The sequence below is a fragment of the Scomber japonicus genome, chromosome 24, assembly GCF_027409825.1.
Source record: "Scomber japonicus isolate fScoJap1 chromosome 24, fScoJap1.pri, whole genome shotgun sequence".
Lineage (NCBI taxonomy): Eukaryota > Metazoa > Chordata > Actinopteri > Scombriformes > Scombridae > Scomber > Scomber japonicus.
Window position 1 is genome coordinate 4799456 of NC_070601.1, and position 20925 is coordinate 4820380.

Sequence of the window (20925 nt, forward strand, 5' to 3'; positions counted from 1 at the left end):
TATAATAATAAACTGGCATGTGTGTGTGACGCAAATCAGAAATAAGCAACAATGTCTGACAGTTTGTGCTGCAAATGGTTTAAAAAAAAAAAAAGAATAGTTAGCGTTAGCAGATGGCGCCGACGAGCCAGCTGTGAGCTTCAGATCTATTATAGCGATGTTTGCATTTAAGCCCACAGAGAATAATAAAAAGAAAATCCGGAAGTTTATGTATCAGGAAGGTTTTTAGGATATTAGAAGAGTCTGAAATGATGCCTAAAATAATCTGCACTGAACACTGTTGTCTGCTTTATACTAGAAAAAATATCTTCTTCTCCTTCAACACTGTTTTAAGATTTATACTGATGAGAAGGTTGCAGTTTAAAACCCCAAAAAGTCGACTTTTTAGGAGGAGAAGTGTTCATATTTGGAGCTTTTTGGCCAGATTTGGGTTTTTTTTAAGCTTGAGAAGAAGTTTTGCATAAAAGGAGAATTTAATCCTTCATTTTATCTAGAAAACTCTACCTTAGCATATCTGGACAGTGATGATGTTTAATAAATATGTCTTAATACTGCATGCTCAATATCCCATTTTTAAGCCTCCTATCGTTTTAGCTTTTGCAGACTTGTGTGCATCCTCTGCTGAAATGAATCATTAATACTGAATCTTTTACACAAGCAGTGTTCAGATTGTCTTTCAAAAAACCGCTTTTTCCCCTCTCTAAACGTTTTACTTACTTTAATACATCACGAAAAAAAAAGAGAACTGATATTTTAGCATCTATGATTTACGTCTTTAATATCTTTTTAAAGTCGAGGAAGCTAAACGTGTGTGCTTTCAAGTCAACAACTCATCTGAAGATTGCTTTTCTTCGGCTGCAATCTTCAAAAAAAAAATAAGTCGAGGTGTCAGTTTAACGTCACGCTGGATTGTACTATTTCCTCCCAGCAGCTACTTCTTCTTCTTAAAATGGAAAGTTTTTAAAGGTAGCTGTAAACGAGAGTCTGCGCTGGCTAATTTAGCCCCAAAACATCATTTAACTGTGTTTGGTTGCCAGCTGGTGTTAGAAAGAAGATCATCATCATTTAGAGTAACAGCTATAGGGTTAGTTTTGCATTAACCTGATGCATCATGCTGTAACATGATTTGTTATAAATACAGTATCAAACCCCGGCTGTTAACAAACGTCCGTGTCAGCAAATTAAAAAGTCTGTCAGGTTCACGAGGCGACACGAGGCGACACGTTTCTCCGTGTGTTGTCAGATGAGTACATAGATCTTTTCTCACGCTGCCTTTTTAAAAGTCTTTTTTTTCCTTCTTAGGTCTGTGAGAGACCCGGAGAACATAACCCAGTCGTATTGGCACTTAGAAAACAAAAACAAAAACAAAAATACTGGTATGAAGCTTAAATTCCCTCCCAGGTAACAACGCCGCCCACTCAGGACATCTGTGGGCTTACATCATCGTTTTACACTGGACGGTAATGAAGTGGCTCATCTCTGGCAGTATTTTCACATGTGTACCTTCATGATCTGTGGATAAGAGTCTGCGGAGGGGGGGGGGGGGGGTTGCTGAAAGGTTAAAGAGCTCCGCAAAGTGTGTATGTGTGTGTCAGAGGAGAGGAGGAGGGGGAGGAGGAGGTGTTCCCGTCTCCATAGCAGCAGCAGATGGAGCCGACTGCAACCTGTTCGTATGATCCTCCGCCTCCCGTTGGCCGCGGCATACATCTGTCATCCAGGGATCTCGCTGATCCTGGGCCGCTGATTGGCTGTTTTAGGGGGAGGGGTGGAGGAGGAGGAAGAGGAGGATGTAGAGGAGGATGAAGAGGAAGGGCAGCAGCTTGAAGATAACAGAGGAAGATCGACTCAGCCGCCTTAGTGGACCTTCTCATGCTGGATCTGGTAGTAACAGGCCTGGAGGTGGAGAGGAAACATGATAGTCTTAGCTGGAAGTTTGTGTTGAGTTTCATGTTAATTCAACTTTATGTACACGAGTTACGATAATGATCCAAGTGGAGTTAATGATTTGATTCATTAAGTCCAGTGCTGCACATTTCTCTTTATATATCCACTGTGTGACTGAACATTGTCTCTATTTCCCTATAATCACAGGAAACTGGAGGACCTCCTTCACAATAAAGTGCTGCAGTGTGTGTGTGTGTGTGTGTGTGTGTGTGTGTGTATGTGCGTATGTGTTTACCTTTAGCGTGGTGAACATGATCCCATGCTCTCCATGTTGGACGCAGGGGTCCATCAGGTCCTCGATCAGACTGACTTCAGACCCGAGGTTCCTGATTCTGAGGAAAATAAATAATAAAACAAAAACTGTGAAAAATCTGGTTTTAGGAGATTTAGAGATTCTGAAACTAATGTTTGTTCTCATAATTAATTAATCTGCCTATAATTTTCTTGATAAAGCAGTTAATAGTTTGATCTATAAAACATCAGATAACAGTAAAAAATGTCTTGTCTGCTATAATTTAAGACAAGTGGTTCATTCTTACATTGAAAAACCTGAAAATGCATTTTTTTTGCAATAATCAAAATAGCAAAGAATATAATTTTCTTCAAATTAGTGATTAATTGTTGCAGATGTGTTTCCTCCAACTTTAAACCTCATATTTCAGAACTAGAGTGTTTTGTGACATTTTTGAGAATAAATTAATAATCTCTTGATCTTCTAATCCTCTTTATTTTCATGATTGATTAACCTGCCGATCATTTTCTTGATAAAGCAGTTAATAATTTGGTCTCTAAAACATCAGGTAACAGTAAATAAAGTCTTGTTTAGTCTAAAATAATCAGTTCACTATAATTTAAGACCACAAATGAATCACCAGCAAATGAATGAAGTGACTTATTAGTGTATATGTGTAGAATATTCACACCAACCCACAACAAAATAACTTCCTCTTTGTCACCACTTCCTCATTATACGTATATGTGTACATGTACTTAAATATATGTGTGTGTTTATTTCTTGTTTGTGGCTGACCGAGCACGCAGCACCACGTAGAGGAAGACGGGGAAGAGGTCGTCCATGGACCACAGGAAGTCCTGCTTCAGCAGCGACTGCACTTCCTGTGTGATTTCCTCGAAGGTGATCTTGATGACCTGCAGCTTATCAGACGGGGTGAAAGTTGTGCTGCAAAAACAAACAAAAAACAACACAGAAACTTAATGTATCTATAAATCAATTGACTGTTTCTTCATTATAGAAAATAAAAACGGGCTCAAACTGATTTTAATGTAAATATGGAGTTTATTTAAGATGAAAAACTCACCTGATCTGCTGTAGTGTCTCTACTGCGGTGGCAAAGCAGGCGTCTTTAGTGCTGGAGAGAACCTGGAGGAGGATAAAATGTGTTTACTGATACTGGTTCAACCAATGTGTGACTATTAAGAATGAAACTAATAAAATCCTACCTGCTGCCTCTCTCCCAGCACAGGCATGGAGACGGAGAAGGAAACAGGCCAGAACTTCCTGAGAGAAATAAAAAAAAAAAAAGGATTTGTACACAAAATAGACAAAATTAAGTTTGACTCTCGTGTTTGGTTTCTCCGTGTGTGTGACGTACTGCTGGACGCCGAGGAAGGCGAGCAGAGCCATGTCAGGCTGCTTGTTGAGGCGGAGGACGCACTCCCAGTAAACGTCGTCCTCTTTCTCCTTGTCCAGAGCGTAGAGGGTAAAGAGAGGCGGGTAGAGACGAGGGAGCAGGACGGGAAGCAGCAGACCCGAGCTGCTCACCACACGGCTGGAAAGGGAGGAGGAGGGGGGGGGGGGGGGCACAGGAAAGATTAATGTGGGCTGTTTGACCCCCTGAAAAGCTTCAAAAGGGACACTAGCTTGGTGTCTACCTTGGCTTTGGTGAATCCAGCGAGGCTTCAGAGGAGTCTGGATCGGTTTTATCCTGGATGTTGGTGGTCGGCTCTGGGATTACACCGCCCTCTTCTGGCAGGTCTGGGAACAGAAACCTACAACAGCATGCAAAAACAAATAATATTAATAAACAACAAGAATTTAAGCTATTGAAGATACTATATAAGAGTTAAAAAACATCAAAAATCAGCTTCTCTCTTTTTTAAATTCTTTACTAAATCAATTAATCGATATATGCTCTAACATTCAGCCCATGAATATTACATTAAGCTGTATGCAGTAGGTTATTGTTTGCAAACCACCTGACGATCTGGAAGATGCGGAAGAGGTACGACTTGATCTCGTTGACAGCCTGAGGCAGGAGGCGACGGTTGGCTCCGACGCCCACGTAGGTCATCCTGTAGACCGCCACCAGGGTTTCAACGAGCCGGCCCAGAGGGTGCAGCGGAGTGTCGCACGCCTGGAGGAGCGAGAGGAAGAAAAATGATGAGCGGAGATGAGGCAGGCAAAATAATCAGTATGTTTAGAGCTACTTCTTTAATAGAATTGAGTGAGTTCAGGTGTCTTACTGCTTAATGTAGGAAACTTAAATCACATTTGCTTTAAAAGTGAGCTGTTTTTAATTATTAAGACATGATTTGAATGGAAATCCTACAATTTGCTTCTGAGAAAATCACCAAAACATCCACAGATCAGGTTTGAACTTGTTGATTTCAGTCTGATGGGAGTATAAAATAATCTAAAACTACATTCAGGTTTGATGTGTGGAAAATATTTGTCATTTATCCGCACTACAGGAGAAAAAAAGAATTGTTGGATGAGCTCACCTTGATGAGATAAAGGCGAATGGTGTTGTATCTCTCCATGTTGATGGGTCCTACGTGCTGCGGGATCACCTCCAAACTCTCCAAAGTCTTGCTGTGACTCCGAGACAACATCTCCGGACTGACACACACAGATAAAAAGATGCTTATACTTGCTCATTGATGTAGTTTAGTTGCTGATAAGAAGAAACCAAAAGGCAGACGACCAGTAAATGTGTGTACCTGAGCTCGATGTGTCGTCGGCTGGCGGTGAGAGCCACGGCGATGTTCTCCCACGCCTTCAAAGTGTCTCCTTGGCCCGATGCCTCGCAGCCCAGCTGACTCCAACACTCCTCAAACACGGCATGCCACTTATCCTCCGCACACACACACAGACGCCCCAACTTCCTGCAACATCACACACCAAGAAAGAAAGTTTAATTAAAAAATCCTATTAGGTGTTTTTTTTTCTTCTTTTTCTGGATGTTTCTGACTCAGCAGCTTACACAGCTCGGGTTTTCTCCTTGTCAGTGTCGAACAGATGAGGTTTGAAGTAGGAGCCCGTCACTTTGAGGCCGGAGCCCCATTCCCCGCTGAAGGAGCCCTCCAGGTAGTCGCTATTCGCCATGGTCAGCACACCCTGAGAAGCAGCAAACAAGTAATTAATGCACATTTCAGTGATTTAAGACATATCTGTTCATTCTATGTGTTTGTATGATCATTAGTCACCTTTCCACTGAGGGTCCAATCATCAGAGAACTCCCCCTCGTATGTGGTGTCATCCTCTGACAGGAGAATCCCGGTGCCCTAAAAAGAGACAAAATCCTTCTCTTCAATCCCTTTTTCTCTTCTTCTAATCTCTCAAATGTCCTCTCCAGCTTGTCCTTTGTATCCTAAATGACATTTCTAAAGCTGTACAGACCCAGTGAGACTAAATATAAAGTATAAAAACAGCTCTTGGGCACAGGATTTTGTGGTTTTGAGCAAGAACTATGCTCAGAAATACACTGTCGAATGTTAACCCTAACCCTAACCCTAACCCTAACCCTAACCCTATCATCTGTGATGATTAAACTGCGCCTTAAGTGTGTCATATCTTCTTTTTCACGCATTTTTATCCGATTTGTCTGTGACTTTGAAAATATTTTACACTCCCCTATTTTCCCTCTTGGCTGTAAAAGCTTCTAAGTCAAACTACAGGATACAGAAATGCTCGTTTCCTTCTGGTCTCACCATCATTTTATTATCTTTGAAGACTCCCTCGTAGTAAAGGCCAAACTGAGTGACGACGACCCCGGTGCCCAGCCGCAGATGATCCTGCCACATCCCCATGTACTTCTCTCCTCTGAAGACAAAAACAGACACATGGACGTCACTTAAAACAGCAGATCTGTGGTCATGGTTTCCTCTACATGAGCATGTGAGACGGAGGCGTACTTGGTGATATCGTCAAAGACTCCGTAGCCCGTCTTCTTGTCGTGGATCCACTGGCCGATGAAGACGCTGGGGGAAGAGGTGTTGAGCTTGCCGCTGCGTAGCATGCCGTGTCCGTGCCGCATGCCGTCCTGGAAGGATCCGTCGTAAACCTCACCGCTGGCATATCTGCAGACGGAGGAAAAGAAGGCCTGTTTTAAGCCTCTTCTTGCACTTGATTCTCTTCCTTTCATACTAGTTTTCTAAACGTATTTTCACAATAAAACACACCCTCACCTGTACGTCCCCAAGCCGTGCATCTTTCCATCCTTCCAGTGACCCTGATACTGATCGTTCTTGTTAAGTGTCTTATTGGGAGCCACAAATTCACCAAAACTGAAACAGACACAAAGATTTATTTAAGAGGATGAAAGAAGATAAACTTGTGCTTCATCTCACGACAGATGTTGATGACTAACACTCACCCGTCTTCTAGTCCATTCTTAAACGTCCCGGTGTATATTCTCCCATCAGGCCACTTTAACACTCCCCTAAAAGACAACCAATCAATCCCAATCAATTTGAATCAATACCAATATTTAAAACATTCACAGACAGACAGTTTATTTGCTCTACCTCCCGTTGGGCTTCCCGGCCAGCCAGCGGCCGTCGTATATCGCCTCTTTCAGTCGCCCGTCCTTGTAGAAGGTGTACGAGGCAGTCCTGGAGATGGGAGGCTCTAACTTCTGGCTCGACCCCGAGCTGACGGACGCTGTGTCCTGCCCCGCTCCGTTCAGCGCCTGGTCCACCGCCTGGTTGATGGAGCGAAGCCACTTAGCCTGCAAACACAAACACAGGGCAGTGAAAATAAGCAAGTCACTTTCCTTTATCTGGCTCTTTAGCTGATACATGGGCACCTATTCTGACTAGCAGATTTGTTTTTTTTTAAAGAGTTTCTTCTCTGTAAAAATCTGTATGATGTTGTAGAAAATGAGGCAGATGAGTGTGAAACAAAAGAGTGAATTTTCACACCAAAACAATTAGCTGAAAGATGTTGAAATGTCCGTACAAGTCAGGTGATAATTATCTGTTGATTTATCACTATGAGCAACTCCTTTCACATAAAAGTCATCATGTGATCTGTTGTCATTATAAAAATAATGATTAGAGCTGCTTTAATGTCTGTATTAGCTACCAAAAAACACTATTCTATCCAATCAGAAGCACTGAAAGTGAGTTTACCTTCTCCATCGGAGAGCAGGCGAGCAGGGTGAACGTCTCCTCTGGTGTGATCACCTTTAACCCATATCTACACAAACAGAGACACACACACACACACACACACACACACACACACACACACACACACACACAGTAACAAATAAGTACGAGTACAATTCATTCATGCCTTTCAAATTTCATATAATTAATTGAGTTACATATTCAAATTAATTACTATAATGAAACATATCTAATAAGTTTTCTGCAACCTAAATCAGGAAATTACTTCTCTATAATTCCACAAAAACAAATGTATAAAAATGTGACGTGACGGACTCACATGCCAGTGTTCTCCTCTGGGATCGGCTCCACCCACAGCGTCGCCAATGGAAAGACATGATGGGTGGAGAACTGGAGGAGAGGAAAGATAAATATAAGGAAAGAAAGAGAAAGCAAGGAGAGAAGGGAGAAAAAAGGAAGAAGGGAAAGAGTGAGTGTTTATAAAAGAGGAAGAAACAAGGAACATTGTTATTTAGCTGCTATGAATGAATGAGCCCATAATATAAATATATACGGGCTTCACACACAAACAGCAGGTGAACTAAAGAGTTTCTAGCAAATCACTCCAATAATAAACAAGAAAACTGCATTTTAAAGAATCTACAAATAAACTACTATACTACACACAATTATAAGTCTACATTTTTATTTTTAATACATCACCAGTCATGATTTCAGTGACTTTAACACCATTTTTTAATCTTCCTACATCTTATTTGTTCTTTTTAGTGACATTAAATAGCAGAAATTGTGCTAAATCTGAATGCTAAAAGTTACATTTTGGATGTATTATTCATAACAGGGTGATATAAGCTCAGCTAGTTGCAGCCCCTTTTTTTTAATCCAGATGTTATGACACTTTTCCCTTCATTGAAAGGTACATATGACAAATAATAAAGCTGCTATTGATCCTGTTTTAATCTCCATGAAACTGTTCAGTCTGGATTTTTCACTGTTGATCCTCTTTTCTCCTTTTTATAGACATTTTCTTATGATTTCACTCCTATTTATAAAAGGTTTCAGACTATGCTTTACAGGAAATACTCAAGATTTTATTGTGAAAATATTATAATATAGACTTACAGGTCTTTGGAGAATATCATCATTGAGAAAATATGAAGACTTTAAACAGAGGAAGGTTAAATTATAGTGTGTGATTGGCTGCTCCTCCCTGAACATGTGATCACTTTTGCTCTATATAGGAGAGATTTTCTTGATAAATACACCTCTTTCTTCAGTTTCAGCAAATAATATACAACTCTTACATTAATTTAGGCTTCTAAAATTGGCCAGGGGGTGTTAAAATGATAAAGTTGTGACTGGTTAACACTTTCAGACTAATTAAGATGATGCATTTTGTTGATAATTATCTTTAAAGAGTCACTCATGCATGCTCAGACAGTATTTCCCAGCATCATACAGATGTACAGATTCACATCACAAGAAATTATCAAATCTTTTCCTGTCAGTTACATTAATAATAAAACTTTTTCAACCCCAGATTTGAGCATTTTACAGCACAGAGCGCTCAAATATTTTTAAAACAATGACAGAATGAGAGTCAAGGCAGGAGTCACACGGTCAGGGAGGAGGAGGAGGAAGAGGAGGAGGAGGGGGGGGGGGGGGGGGTTGGAAAGTGCAGGACAAAAAGCACATGACTGGTGCAGACTGGAAAAAAGAGAGAAAAGGGGAAAAAATGAAGACAAACAGGAGAAAGGGAAGGAAACTGCGGCGATTATAGAAAATAGCTGTTTCAGCTAAATTGAGGCTTATTGTCTCCTTTCAGATCATGTGGCCAGATTTCTATTTAAATGCGAGCCAACAGTAAGAATCAAGGGATAAAAATGAAGCTTATATCACCTCGAACAATACACTGAAGTGACAGGATCGTCATTCCAGCAGGTTTATGTGTTTATCTGTTGAATTTCAGCATGAACAGTGTCTCGGTTATAGTTGCAGTCTCCTTCAGGTAGAGAGCAGGCAGAGGAGCGGTGGAGCGGTGGAGGGGTGGAGGGGATAGGGCTGCGTATCACTGCTGATATATTTATAGAGATATAAGAGTAAAAAATACTCCAAAAAAATGCATTGTTGCGCGCTTTGAATTTTACTTTATAAAGTATCATCAGGAGCAAGCAGAGCAAAGCGGAGTAAATACAAGTAAAAGTGAAAGCTTGAAACTGCAACAATGGCTCTTCAGTGTGTTTTCTGGAGTAACTCTGCTCTTATATGTTGTGTGAGACAGACTGGTGCATTTTAGGGTTATTTAACTTAAAATAGTTTAAATATCATCTTTCAGTATTCTTCATTTTCTTACAGTCTCATATATATTCTGTATGAACTGTATGACGTTATACTCAATATCCAGAATAACATCTTACCATCAAATGGAAATATTTAGATATATTTTACATCTTTGGAAATATGTCTTCATTCACCATTCAGAAACTCAGGGAACTTGGTTAGAATTAAAAATAACATTATATAGGTTTAAATCAATTGTCACTGCATGAGTTTGTGATGTTTGATTCAATTGAGAAAGTGTGAAATACTACACTGCTACTAAGTTTAATTATTAATCCTGGTTTATACAAAAGAAACTAAGTAGAGTCTGCTATTACTACTGGTATTACTAGCTCAGTCTCATTCATATTCAAGTGTCATGAAAGTCCAGCTATGACTTAAGAGCTCAAATAATTGATTAGTAGATCGAGAGAAGAGTAATCTGCAAAAATCCCAAACATTTCTATCTCAGATGTGAGAATTTAATGCGTTTCCTTGTCAGACATGATATTAAACTGAGTATCTTTGTGTTCTGATGTGTTGGTCAGACATTTGAAAGGCTGAGGAAATAATATATTTTACAGCTAAAACAACCAATTAATCATTAAAATATTCTGCAGATTAATTATTCATAGTAGCACAATTTTTATTAGCAGGTTATTTAGAGGATGTGTGTTTATAAATGTGAATCATCTCCTGCAGGGTTGATTTCTATGACACAGAGCCCTAAGCCCTACACACACACAAACAGAAGAGGAAAGGGGGAAGGGGTAGGAGGGGGGGTAAGAGGAGAGGGGTCGCTGCATTGAGATTCGCTGCTGGCTGCATACTTACAAGATTTTTACAAGGCGCCACGCCCTGACAGCACGGAGGCAAGCACACACAAACGCTTGAAACACACCAAGTTACAGTGTCTAAAATATGAAGCGCTTCATACAAGAGAAAGAGTGTGTGTGTGTGTGTGCGTGTGTGTGTGTGTGTTGCTGACCTGTGCGTGGACCAAAGCGTCGTTGAAGAGGATGAACCAGTTGACGGAGAACCTGCCGGCGTTCTGCAGGGTCAGAGCTTTGTTGCTGCTCTCACAGATGAGCCGGCGGTGAGGCTTCCGCAGAGAGTCCTGACGGCACACAAAGACGCCATTCAGCCATTCAGCCATTATACATGTATGTGTGACAGCACCACGTGTGTCATGCGAGACCTCGAGGACTCACTACTATACAAAACGTTCAGCGGGTTTACCGTCATCTTTCCTGGGAAACTCTTCCAGAAGTGGAAGGTGTACTCTGCTTCCTTTCTTTTTCTCTTCAGCTGAAGGACCATAGCTTCAAACTTGGAGCAGTTGTCCTGTAGCCGCTGGTAGTCATCAGAGCTCTGAAACACACACAGATACTACTAATAATACAGTCAAACATGCAGTGTGGGGTTATAAAGAGGGCAGATCCTATTGATTTTACATGTTTGAGGCTTTTAACAACTTTCAAATAAATGTTTTATCCTTTTAAAATCAGTTATCAGTCCTCTTATTTTGAAATATCTCCAAAAAAGGATGCAGCATGTAATTGTAAAAGTTTGGGATGGTTTCTGGGTTTATAAAAAGGGAATATCCTATTGATTTAGACAGAAGGAATATACATACATTTTTGAAGCTTTTAATAACTTTAAAATAAATGTTTTATCCTTTTAAAATCAGTTATCAGTCCTCTTATTTTGAAATATCTCCAAAAAAGGATTGTAAAAGTTTGGGATGGTTTCTGAAAAGTAATTTGGTCTAATCTAAGGGAAAACCAAAACAAATTTCAGGTGGTGTACTTCCTTTAAAAACATTAAATATTAAATATTTTATTATAATATTACAGGATCTGTAAACTAAAGCATTCCAAAAATGTATTTATTATATTATTATTTTTTATTATAAAAAAAGATTAAAAAATGTAAAATAATGATGGAAGAAATGTGGCTTTGGACAAATGTATCAATCTAAATGTAGAAATAACCATAAAAAGGAAATCAATTAAAGACTAAAGGGAAAGTACATCAAACAATAAAATCTTCATTGATCTATTAGTGATCAATAATAGTAAATAAAATATCCAATCATTAACATAAGTCTGTCTCCTGTGTCTGATTCACTTACCACTTCGAAGCAGGTGGCCAGTTTGAGGAGCAGCCGGCCATATTCGTGCAGGTGTCGCGTCGGGAGGCTGAAGAGCGCCACCAGGAGGTCGGCCATGGAGGGATTCTCCTCGCTGCACTCTGCCAACCTCTGCAGCAGCTCGGGACTCTTCCCAAAGAAATCTCTTTAGAGGAAAACAACCACAAATCATTTAAAAAAACATTCTGCATTGCTTTAGTGATTATCTGCTTGGGACAAATCTCTGAACTCACAGTGAGGGTTTGGTCAGGACCTGGAAACCTCCCATCACCTGGAAGTTCCCCAGAATGGTGCAGTATCTTTAAGAAGAGATTAGAATAAGTATAATAAGAATACGTTTTGACGCCTACACATAACCAAAGTCTGCCTGTGAGCACGTACTCGTTATAGGAGTCGAGGAAGATGTCTGCATGGTCGAGGATGAGCAGGCTCTTGACATCGCGGCCGCGGCGCAGGTTGGATGTGAGGCTGGCGGCGTGCTGCCCGGTCAGGTGACACAAGAGGCTGAACCGACCCGCCAGCGTCTGCAGGAGGCCGAGGAGCACCGGGCCGAGGACTGAGCTCAGAGATTCTGCAGAGACACAAAATCACAAAATCAAAGCGTTAACTTCTATCGTTTCCTTGTTGTTTTATAACCCCCCCCCCCCCCCCCCCCCCTCCCCCCCTCTGTGTCTGTGCTGTCTTACCCAGCTCCAGCAGGGGGCGCACTATCTGCGTCTTGATGTTACACAGCTTGCAGTAGAACTTCCTCTCGGCTGATCCCAGCTCGTGAAGGCTGTTGATGAAACCCATCACGTTCTTGTCGGAGAGCGCAATGCACCGCCGGCCGCCTGCGTACACACTGCTCACATAACCCAGCTGGAACACACACACACACACACACACACACACACACACACACACACACACACACACACACACATACACACACAATTAATTATGCACATTTTTGCACCAATCCTGGCATTTAAATCTCACTAGCATCAAAAAAGTACAAATTATGTGTAAATATGTGATGCTGTATATAATTTTGTTGCCCAAATTTACACAAATAAGCAAATATTATGTCTTATATCTTATTTTTCAGACTCCTGCATCATTTATTCTTCCTTTTATGTGCATATTTCTTGGCTTAAAAACCCATATAAATACTCTACTGTACCAATTTTATATTCTCTTTACATTTCAGCATGTCCATGTTTAATGTTCCTATAAAACCAAAACCAGTTTCCTTACGTTCATGCAGAAGGGGAGCAGTACAGGCTGTTGGGTGTAACCCCCTGCTCGCTCCTCCCCTTCCTCCTCTTCCTCCCGCTGAGCTGTCTCCTTGGTGATGTTCTCCTCCGCTCCCTCCTTCACCTGCTGTCCGCTGTAATAAATGATGGGCTGGATGCAGTCTCCGTCAGCCAGCAGGAGGGTGTGTCTCTCTCCTGCGCTCACGTCCCAGACCCGGATACCCTCCGACAGCTGGGTGGAGAAGTTGGTGTCATAAAAGCATGAAGTTGAAGGTTTTATAAATGTATGTGTTTATATGGATGGTTAAGATGGTTTTCTTTACCTTGGCCAGGCGGGGAACCGTGCTAGGCGACTCCATGTGACCCAGCTGACCGGAGCTGTTACTCCCCCATGAGAACACCTGGGAGGGAGAAACACAAATAGACATGTAAGATCATCCTGCACTCATCAGCTGAGCATTAAAAACTACATGTGAAGCTGCTGACTGACCTGCGACTGAGCCGTCAGAGCGAGGGAGTGATTAGCGCCGGCCGCCACTCGTACCACCTCCTTATTGTTGAGACTTTTGATGCACAGCGGCTGTAATCTGCAAGAAAAATCTTACAGAATTAGGAAATATCAACAATATCAAGTCATTCTATCCCTTTATATGACTAAACTAAACTAATCTGGTATACAGAACAACTTTCTCCCATGTTATACCTTTTTAAATCTCATTCTTTAACTTACAAGCACTTATTGAGTCCTACCTGGCCAGGTTGTCTCCGTGGCCCAGCTGCCCGTGCTCTCCGTGGCCCCAGCTCCACACCTCCGTCTGCAGGGTGGGCAGCACCTCCTGGGCCTCAGGGACCGCCCCTCCCAAAGGGGTGAGAGCCACAGCACGCATCTTGGGACGATGGGCTTTCCTCAGCAGCCGCGGAGACACTTTGGGTGCAGAGGAAGAAAACAGTTCTCCTGATTGTCTTTTAGTGTTTGTCTCTAAGGCCTTAAATCAGACATGACATATTTAGGCTTAAACTTCTTTTTTAAACAATGAAAAACACCTTAACCTGCAAAGTTCAGTAGCATATAAAGTGACATCAACATCACACCAGCCAGGTCACATCAAACAGAGAAACATGCGATCATACAAACAGACAAACAATGAGGTGAAGCCCGCAGGCAGCAGCAGACGGAGCAAACACTGATATGAGATACAACTAGAAAGAGAAATCAACCTGTTTTTTTCTTCTTTAATATCATTTTGTTCTATTTAATGATGTATAGCTGCTATGTAGTAAGTGGTATACCCTTCAAACTTAGCTTTTGTGACCCAGACAGTAAGATTTTGAATATTTCCAATGGGACAAAAAGGTGAATTTGCACCTTTTCAATCAAATAAAGTCAGAAAAAACAACATATGAATCACCTGTTAGGATGGTGTAGGAATACTATTGACTCTTAAATCTTTCATGATCACTTTTATATCACTTTAGTATTAATACACATTCATTTAGATTCATGTCCAGGTCATAAAAGCACATTCTGAAGGGAATAATAACCATTTTCTCTTCTTTTTAGGTATAAGGAATTAGGAAATAACAGTTTCTACCCATCAACTAAAATTGTTTTACGTAGTAATTAATGTTACTGCCTCCTATGTTCATTATCAAGGCTTTTATTTCAGGTTTTTATAGATTATTTGAAAGTACAAAGCAATATTATTCAATTTATTTCAACATTTTAGACCCTAATATGACTGTAATAAGAGATACTTACTTAAAAAGGGTGTAACATTTAAGAAAAGTCCAATTTAAAAATGCAATATTTGTGGATTTGCAGATTTAATTCCCTTATCATTCAGACTTATTCCAACTTTTCGACAGTGAACTCCCAACGTGTTCCCTTCCAGATCCTGATGAATGCGTGTTAATGTCTTTTTCTATTACTGGAAACTATAAGACTGATGAACACAATAAATAATCTCCTCTCTCTTGAGGTTGCACAGAAGCACATTTCCAAAAATAAACACAAAACACACACACACACACACACACACACACACACACACACACACACACACACGCTCATGGCCTCCAGCTGGGTGTCATCTGGTCGCCCCAAGGACATCGATGAAGGAGGGAGAGTCTTTGACTGCTGAGCTGATGCGTGCGAGCAGTAATGTTCAGCTTTTAATAGTAATAATAATAATAATGTAGTCTGTATGTTAAGATTTTGGCTGTTGGCTCATCTGGTTGCTTTAAAGTAGAGGACGATGTTTGACTCTCTTCATGTGTCCTACCCGAATGAACACAAACTTTCTCTTTACTTGCGTGAGAGTTTCCAGGATTCGGTTCCCAGTTTCCTCATCAAATCCAACTCCTCGGTCTCAGAGTCTGACGTCCTTTAAAAAAGCAGCTGATGAAATCTGGAGCAAATGGTCTCAGGTTAATGACAAGATAAGGTGGGAACAAAGCGGGAAAGTCCACTCATCCATGTTTGGAGGTGTGGGGGGGGGATACAGAATAGCTTACGTATTCCTCAGCATCCTTTCTTCTTCTTCTCTTCGCACCCAAAAACCTTCCAGCTGCTGTATTAAATCAGCTAAATCCTTCTGTGCCCTCTGATGGGTTTTTTTTTTTTAGATCAGGGGGGAAAAAAAAAAAAAACTCTGTCAGGCAGAGAAAAGGTGATTCAAAGACGCTCTGACTGCAACCTCGCACCCTCTGTTACCTCCGACTGCTCCACTGGAGGCAGATTAACTAAACTAAGTTAGAGGCTAAGCATCAATCTGCATTCCTTTGTGCATTCCTCTCTGTGTGTGTGTGTGTTTTTTTAATCATACAAAGGCGACCATTCACACAAGCTAACCCTCTTTTAAGGCGACGTGCAAAAGAGTCGCATTCTCGAGCACTAAAGACGAAACAAAGCTCGAGTCCTGCTCTAAAATTAGGTTTTATTACAGCTGGAATTGATATTAGGGAAATATTAAGAGGTTGAAATGGTGTTTTTTTTAAATTTTTTTTTGTTGTTGTAAGGAGAGATGATGTACACAGAATTGAAAAGATTTGGCATAAAGTGAAACTGTGACACGAGAAGAAGCCGTTGCCATGCTTACAAACAGGTCGAAGAAGCCTGACAGCGAAAAAACACAGACACGCACAGACTGACATCGACCTGCACATGCGCAAGGCGTACTTACGCAGCAGGTTATAGGAGGAGGATAAGAGGTGAACAGCGTATCTACCCTGTGAGAGGAGTCCCGGGAGCGAGAGACGCCGCCGCAGACCTTCCGCCTCCTCCTCACGGATGTCGCCCGTGCTCGAGCTCTTCTTGGTCTGCACGGAGTCCTCCTGACGGACTCGCTCGGTGGTGTTGTCGTTGACTGCCGCCCCCGTGATCCCGGCCGGCCCACCTGACCTGGACGCACCTGAGGGGAGGTAGAAGTTCATCATCTTCTTGAGGGACAACGCCTCGTAGGTGGAGGCGACCCGCTCGCCGACTGCCGAGGCGCAGGAGGCCACAAGGTTATTGAGCGCCGAGCCGGTTTCTCTTCCTGTTGAAGGCTGGAAGAGAAGAAAAGGAGAGTCAGATATAAAAACACAGATCTAGAAAAATGATGTGCTATGTTTAAGTATGAGGTCACGCACTGCTGATACCTGCTAACTATAAAAGTCATCAAGTAATAATGAGTCCAAAAAAACTTGCCTCGGTGAATATTTCTTCATCATTTTAAAAACGAAAGTATGTCTGTGCTTAACAAAGAGCCAAATTGGGTTTGAAACATGATACTTAAAATTTCAACAAAGTCTTTTGTGTGATTAAAGAAAACTATCAGTATCAATATCAACCTTTAAAGTGTCAAATTTTGCACAGTAAAAGTAGAAAAGAGTCTAATAACTTGTATCTGTGAGTCTACCAAAGGGCCCATACAATAAAAGCATGAGACTGTATTGTGAGTCCTTTCTAAGTATTCTCAGTATCAGTATTGGTCTTTAAAGTCTGATTTTTCTGTCATACAATATATGAATTTCTCTGTCTCTTAGTCTTGAGTAAATGTGCTCATGTGAAAGAAGATGCTACATTTCTTTTTATCAGTCTTTATATTCAGTAAACTCACCAGCAGAGAGTGAAGCCCCCCAGCTTTAACCATGTGCTCTGCCTGACTCGTGTCCGACAGTTTCCTCAGGTATTCTTTCACAGCCTGCTCGTCTGGATACGGTGAGTTTTTGACCCCAGCGACGGCGCCCCCGCTACCCTCTGCGGACTGAGCCGAGGGGTCGGAGTCTGAGCCGGGCGGCACTCCGTTAGTCAAGGATGATTCTCCTTTCTCTGAGTCCTGCGTGTGGGAGGCGTCGCTGTTATTAGCAGGTCCTGAGGTGGAGGTGTGTGAGGGGAGGACTGGCTCTGACGGAGACGTTTTGAGCCCCTGTGTCTGAGTCGGAGCCTCCAGCCTGCTCTCGTCCTCCGTCAGCTCCACGCCGAGAGGGCAGTAGTGGCTGTCAGAGATGATGACATGGTCCTCTTTGTCTGTCATGGTGTACAGCAGCTGGTTACACTGTCCGCATTTGTCCACGGGGGGCCGGTGGACATCCAGGGGTCCCAGGCAGCGCACCAGAGCCAGGCTGTGCGAGGCCCCGCACGCCACCTGGAGCACATACCTGCCAGCTAAGTGCTCCACCTTCTGCGGCTTCCACACAGGAAAGACGGAGACGTTGAGTCCCAGCTGGCAGCCACTCCCCCACGCCCAAACCTCCCGCTGCACCGACAGAGCCAGAGTGTGCTGTTCCCCGCAGGCGAGCTCCAGCACCGGCACCGTCTGCGGAGGGCTGGAGTCAGAGTCCAGCAGGGCCACGGGAGTCGGGTTTGGGACGGAGGTGAGACCCGACAGGCCGCACTGCCCCGCGCCGTTGTCCCCCCACATGTGGACTCCACCATCCTCCGTTATCGCCCCGCTGTGGAAGCTCCCGGCTGCCACGGCGACCACACGCTGGCCGCTCAGAGCGCTCTCCAAGGTGGGTTTCGCCACCTCGGGGACTTGACTCTGTTTCCATGGCAACTCCCCAAAACTGTACACCTGTCCTCCTGAAGTGAGAATTTAAAGAGGAACAAAGTTTTTTCAGTTCTGGAAAAGTTTGAAGGAACTTTTTTTTCCACCTGACAGCAGAAAAATTTAACCAAATCAATCCAGACCTCCTTTAATGAATCAATTAATTATTAAAGTCACATTTGAAGTAAAAGTAATTATTAATATCAGAATTTATCTTGATCAATACTGACTAATGATTTTCAAACAAAGGGCTTATAGGGCTATTTTTGAGAGTTACACATTGACATAGGTAGTCTTTTCTTTTTTCATTATCATTTTTTGGTGGGGAGCTTAATTTAATGTGGGATTTTATAAAGGATAGGCATAGATGATAACCTTTTCAGTCATTAACATCATACATTAATTACTTTAAGCTGTTATTTAAAATCTATATACTCTTTGTTGTGTTGTGATGACTGAATAAACACTACTACTACATCAGACGGAGAAAATGGAGCAACTCTTTACATGATAACATATTAATAATGTTTCCTCTCACCTTCCACCAGCAGGACTCCGTGCCGCGTGCCCAGAGCGACCTGCAGGACGGGCCGAGGGAGGAGCAGCCTGTCGGGGGTGACGCTGTACGAGTAGCCCCTCCAGGTGTGGAGCAGGCCTCGCTCTCCGCCGCCGTCATCCACAGAGCTGAGAGATCAACGTAGTCCGACACATAATGAGAAGAGATATTAGAGTTAATGATCAGGCTGATGCTTGTCACAAATATCAGTATTAGGATCAGTACACAGGAGGAGTTGGTTGCATTTGTTGAGGACTATTTTTAGAGGTTAATTATGTAATATCGAGTATGTGAGACTGATTATAAATAAACTACAGTGGCCTTATTCCTCACAATAAAAGGAATATGTCATCTGTTGCAAGATTCATGTTAATTTTAAAGGTTTTTGGACAATAGAACAAAGATATATGAGGCATAGTAGGATTAATTCATTCATGCAGATATTGTGTTCAAGAAGAAACATATAAAATAAATCTTCATGCTTCAACATTTTAAAGGCAGAAATGTGTCTCTGAGATATGGGAACATAATGTTCTTTAAACAAAAAAAAGCTCAAATTTTGTGAAGGACTCCGGTGAAAGTACTGAAAGAAAAAACAACAATTATAACATCTGAAGAAGAGAGAGATTAGAGACGGAGACGTGTGTGTGGGTGGCTGACAAAGCAAACAAAAAAAACAGCCAGCAGTGTCCCCTCAGTGTTTGTTTGGTTGTTTGGTGTTTCTTCCCCTCTCTTTATTTCCCTTCCTCCCTTTCTTCTTCCTCCTCCTGTGTGCAGGATTACATTGGAACAACAGATGTTTTTGTGGGTGAAAGCAGAAGTGAGCAGATCCGTAGGCGCTGTCACATGGTGATCACAACCAGACAGCAGAGCAGAGGACTGAGAGAGAGAGCAGATGAATCCACTTTTAGGAGGATTTGAACAAGAACCCACCTCTTCCTCTGGGTTTCCATCAGTAGGGGGGTTTTAATCCTCCATCAGCATGTCATCACTGCTGCACACAAACCTATGATCAAATAAAATAGACACAACACACACCTCATTATGTGACATTTTGCTGGCAATTGCAAACTAAACAGTGATCACGATGATTCACCTTAAACCTGTTTACCTACTGGAAACCCCGGGAAACACTCAGATAAAGAAACCAGGTCAAATGTCATAAATGGAAGCAGCTATAGTTTCATTTTGTTTTACAATCATTTACAGCGAATAGAAACTTCCTGTAGACGTGCTTTAGTAGAAGACTCCCAAAAAATGCTCTTAAATGTGAGAGTTTAGGAGTTTTACAAGCATTTTCTTGCAGGTGTTTCTCTCTGTGTTTGACTTGTGGTTAAACAACAAGGCAAGGCAGCTTTATTTATATAGTGCATTTCACACCCAGGGGCAACTCAGTGTGCTTTACATATACACAAAACACTTAACAGTAAGAATTGGAAACAAAGAGCATAAAAACATACAATTAAAAACAAAAAACCCTACTTAAAAATAAAAAATTAAGAATTAAAGTACAGAAAAATAGAAAGAGAGAAAAATAAAATAAAAAATAGACTAAAATAGAGCATAAAATATAAGTTTGCTGCATAAAATAATGATTTCCTTTAAACTCATTAAAAGGACATATAGTGCAAATGAAAGATTAAAAGTGAAAGTGCTTTAAAATAAGAGCTCCATCATTAGCACATGAAAAGAGAAATGTTTTTAACCTGGATTTAAAAATGCTTTAAGGGGCTAATTTCAGTTCTGCAGGTAGTTTGTGCAACATACCATCTATTTATCTTCTGGTAAAAGCCCCATTTAAGGTTAATCTTAGCTACCAGAAGCTAATCAATCCAGCTAACTTAGCACCAAACCTTCCCTAAAAACACAACTACAGGTGTTTCTTCTGCATGTGTTGGTAAATGAAGAGTTTATCTCACCAGCTGCTTCTTGTCTCCAGTCCCTGAAGGTGTAAACTTACAGTAAATGATGTTAAACTCGTCTATTAACTCGGTTTTTAGCAGCTAAACGCAGCCGGTTGTTTGTTAATGTTGACACACCGAAGATCGTCTATGAACAGGAGCGCTCACTCTGCAGCGATAGTGAGAGGCTTTACACTGAGCCTTAAAGTGAAAGCATACATACCGGTGAGAGGCAAAAGACAAAGTTTTGGCTCCTGAAGTAGTCTGGTAGTGCAGTCATTTTTGCCATAATTGGAATATACATATTAACTAAATAAGAAATTGAAAATATGGGCTTGTGGTGAATTGGAGGATTCCCCATTGGACACCAATAAAAAAAATAAACCATAGTTTAATGTAATTGCTGACACCTGGC

At 41.6% G+C, this 20925-nt stretch overlaps 1 protein-coding gene across 2 annotated transcripts; it reads right to left on the reverse strand.

The window, feature by feature from the left end:
• Positions 1–1453: 1453 nt before the first annotated feature.
• On the reverse strand, positions 1454–20632 carry als2b (alsin Rho guanine nucleotide exchange factor ALS2 b). Of its 2 annotated transcripts, none has more exons than XM_053314349.1 (34): positions 20529–20632; positions 19543–19615; positions 18592–18737; positions 17124–18088; positions 16251–16569; positions 13774–13948; positions 13514–13610; positions 13347–13424; positions 13025–13255; positions 12475–12646; positions 12170–12359; positions 12022–12087; positions 11771–11933; positions 10876–11007; positions 10625–10753; positions 7637–7707; positions 7318–7384; positions 6712–6914; positions 6561–6626; positions 6373–6471; positions 6100–6264; positions 5896–6007; positions 5392–5469; positions 5169–5302; positions 4906–5070; positions 4687–4804; positions 4162–4319; positions 3838–3954; positions 3558–3734; positions 3406–3463; positions 3264–3325; positions 2975–3124; positions 2180–2276; positions 1454–1893 (listed from the first exon to the last, which is right to left on the reverse strand). In XM_053314349.1, the coding sequence occupies exons 2-34, from the start codon at positions 19560–19562 to the stop codon at positions 1855–1857; spliced, it is 5019 nt and encodes a 1672-aa protein (XP_053170324.1). In that variant the 5' UTR covers positions 19563–19615; positions 20529–20632; the 3' UTR covers positions 1454–1854. The 2 variants fall into 2 exon arrangements, with proteins under 2 accessions (XP_053170324.1, XP_053170323.1); XM_053314348.1 differs by having other exon boundaries at positions 16206–16569.
• Between the last annotated feature and the right edge of the window lie 293 nt (positions 20633–20925).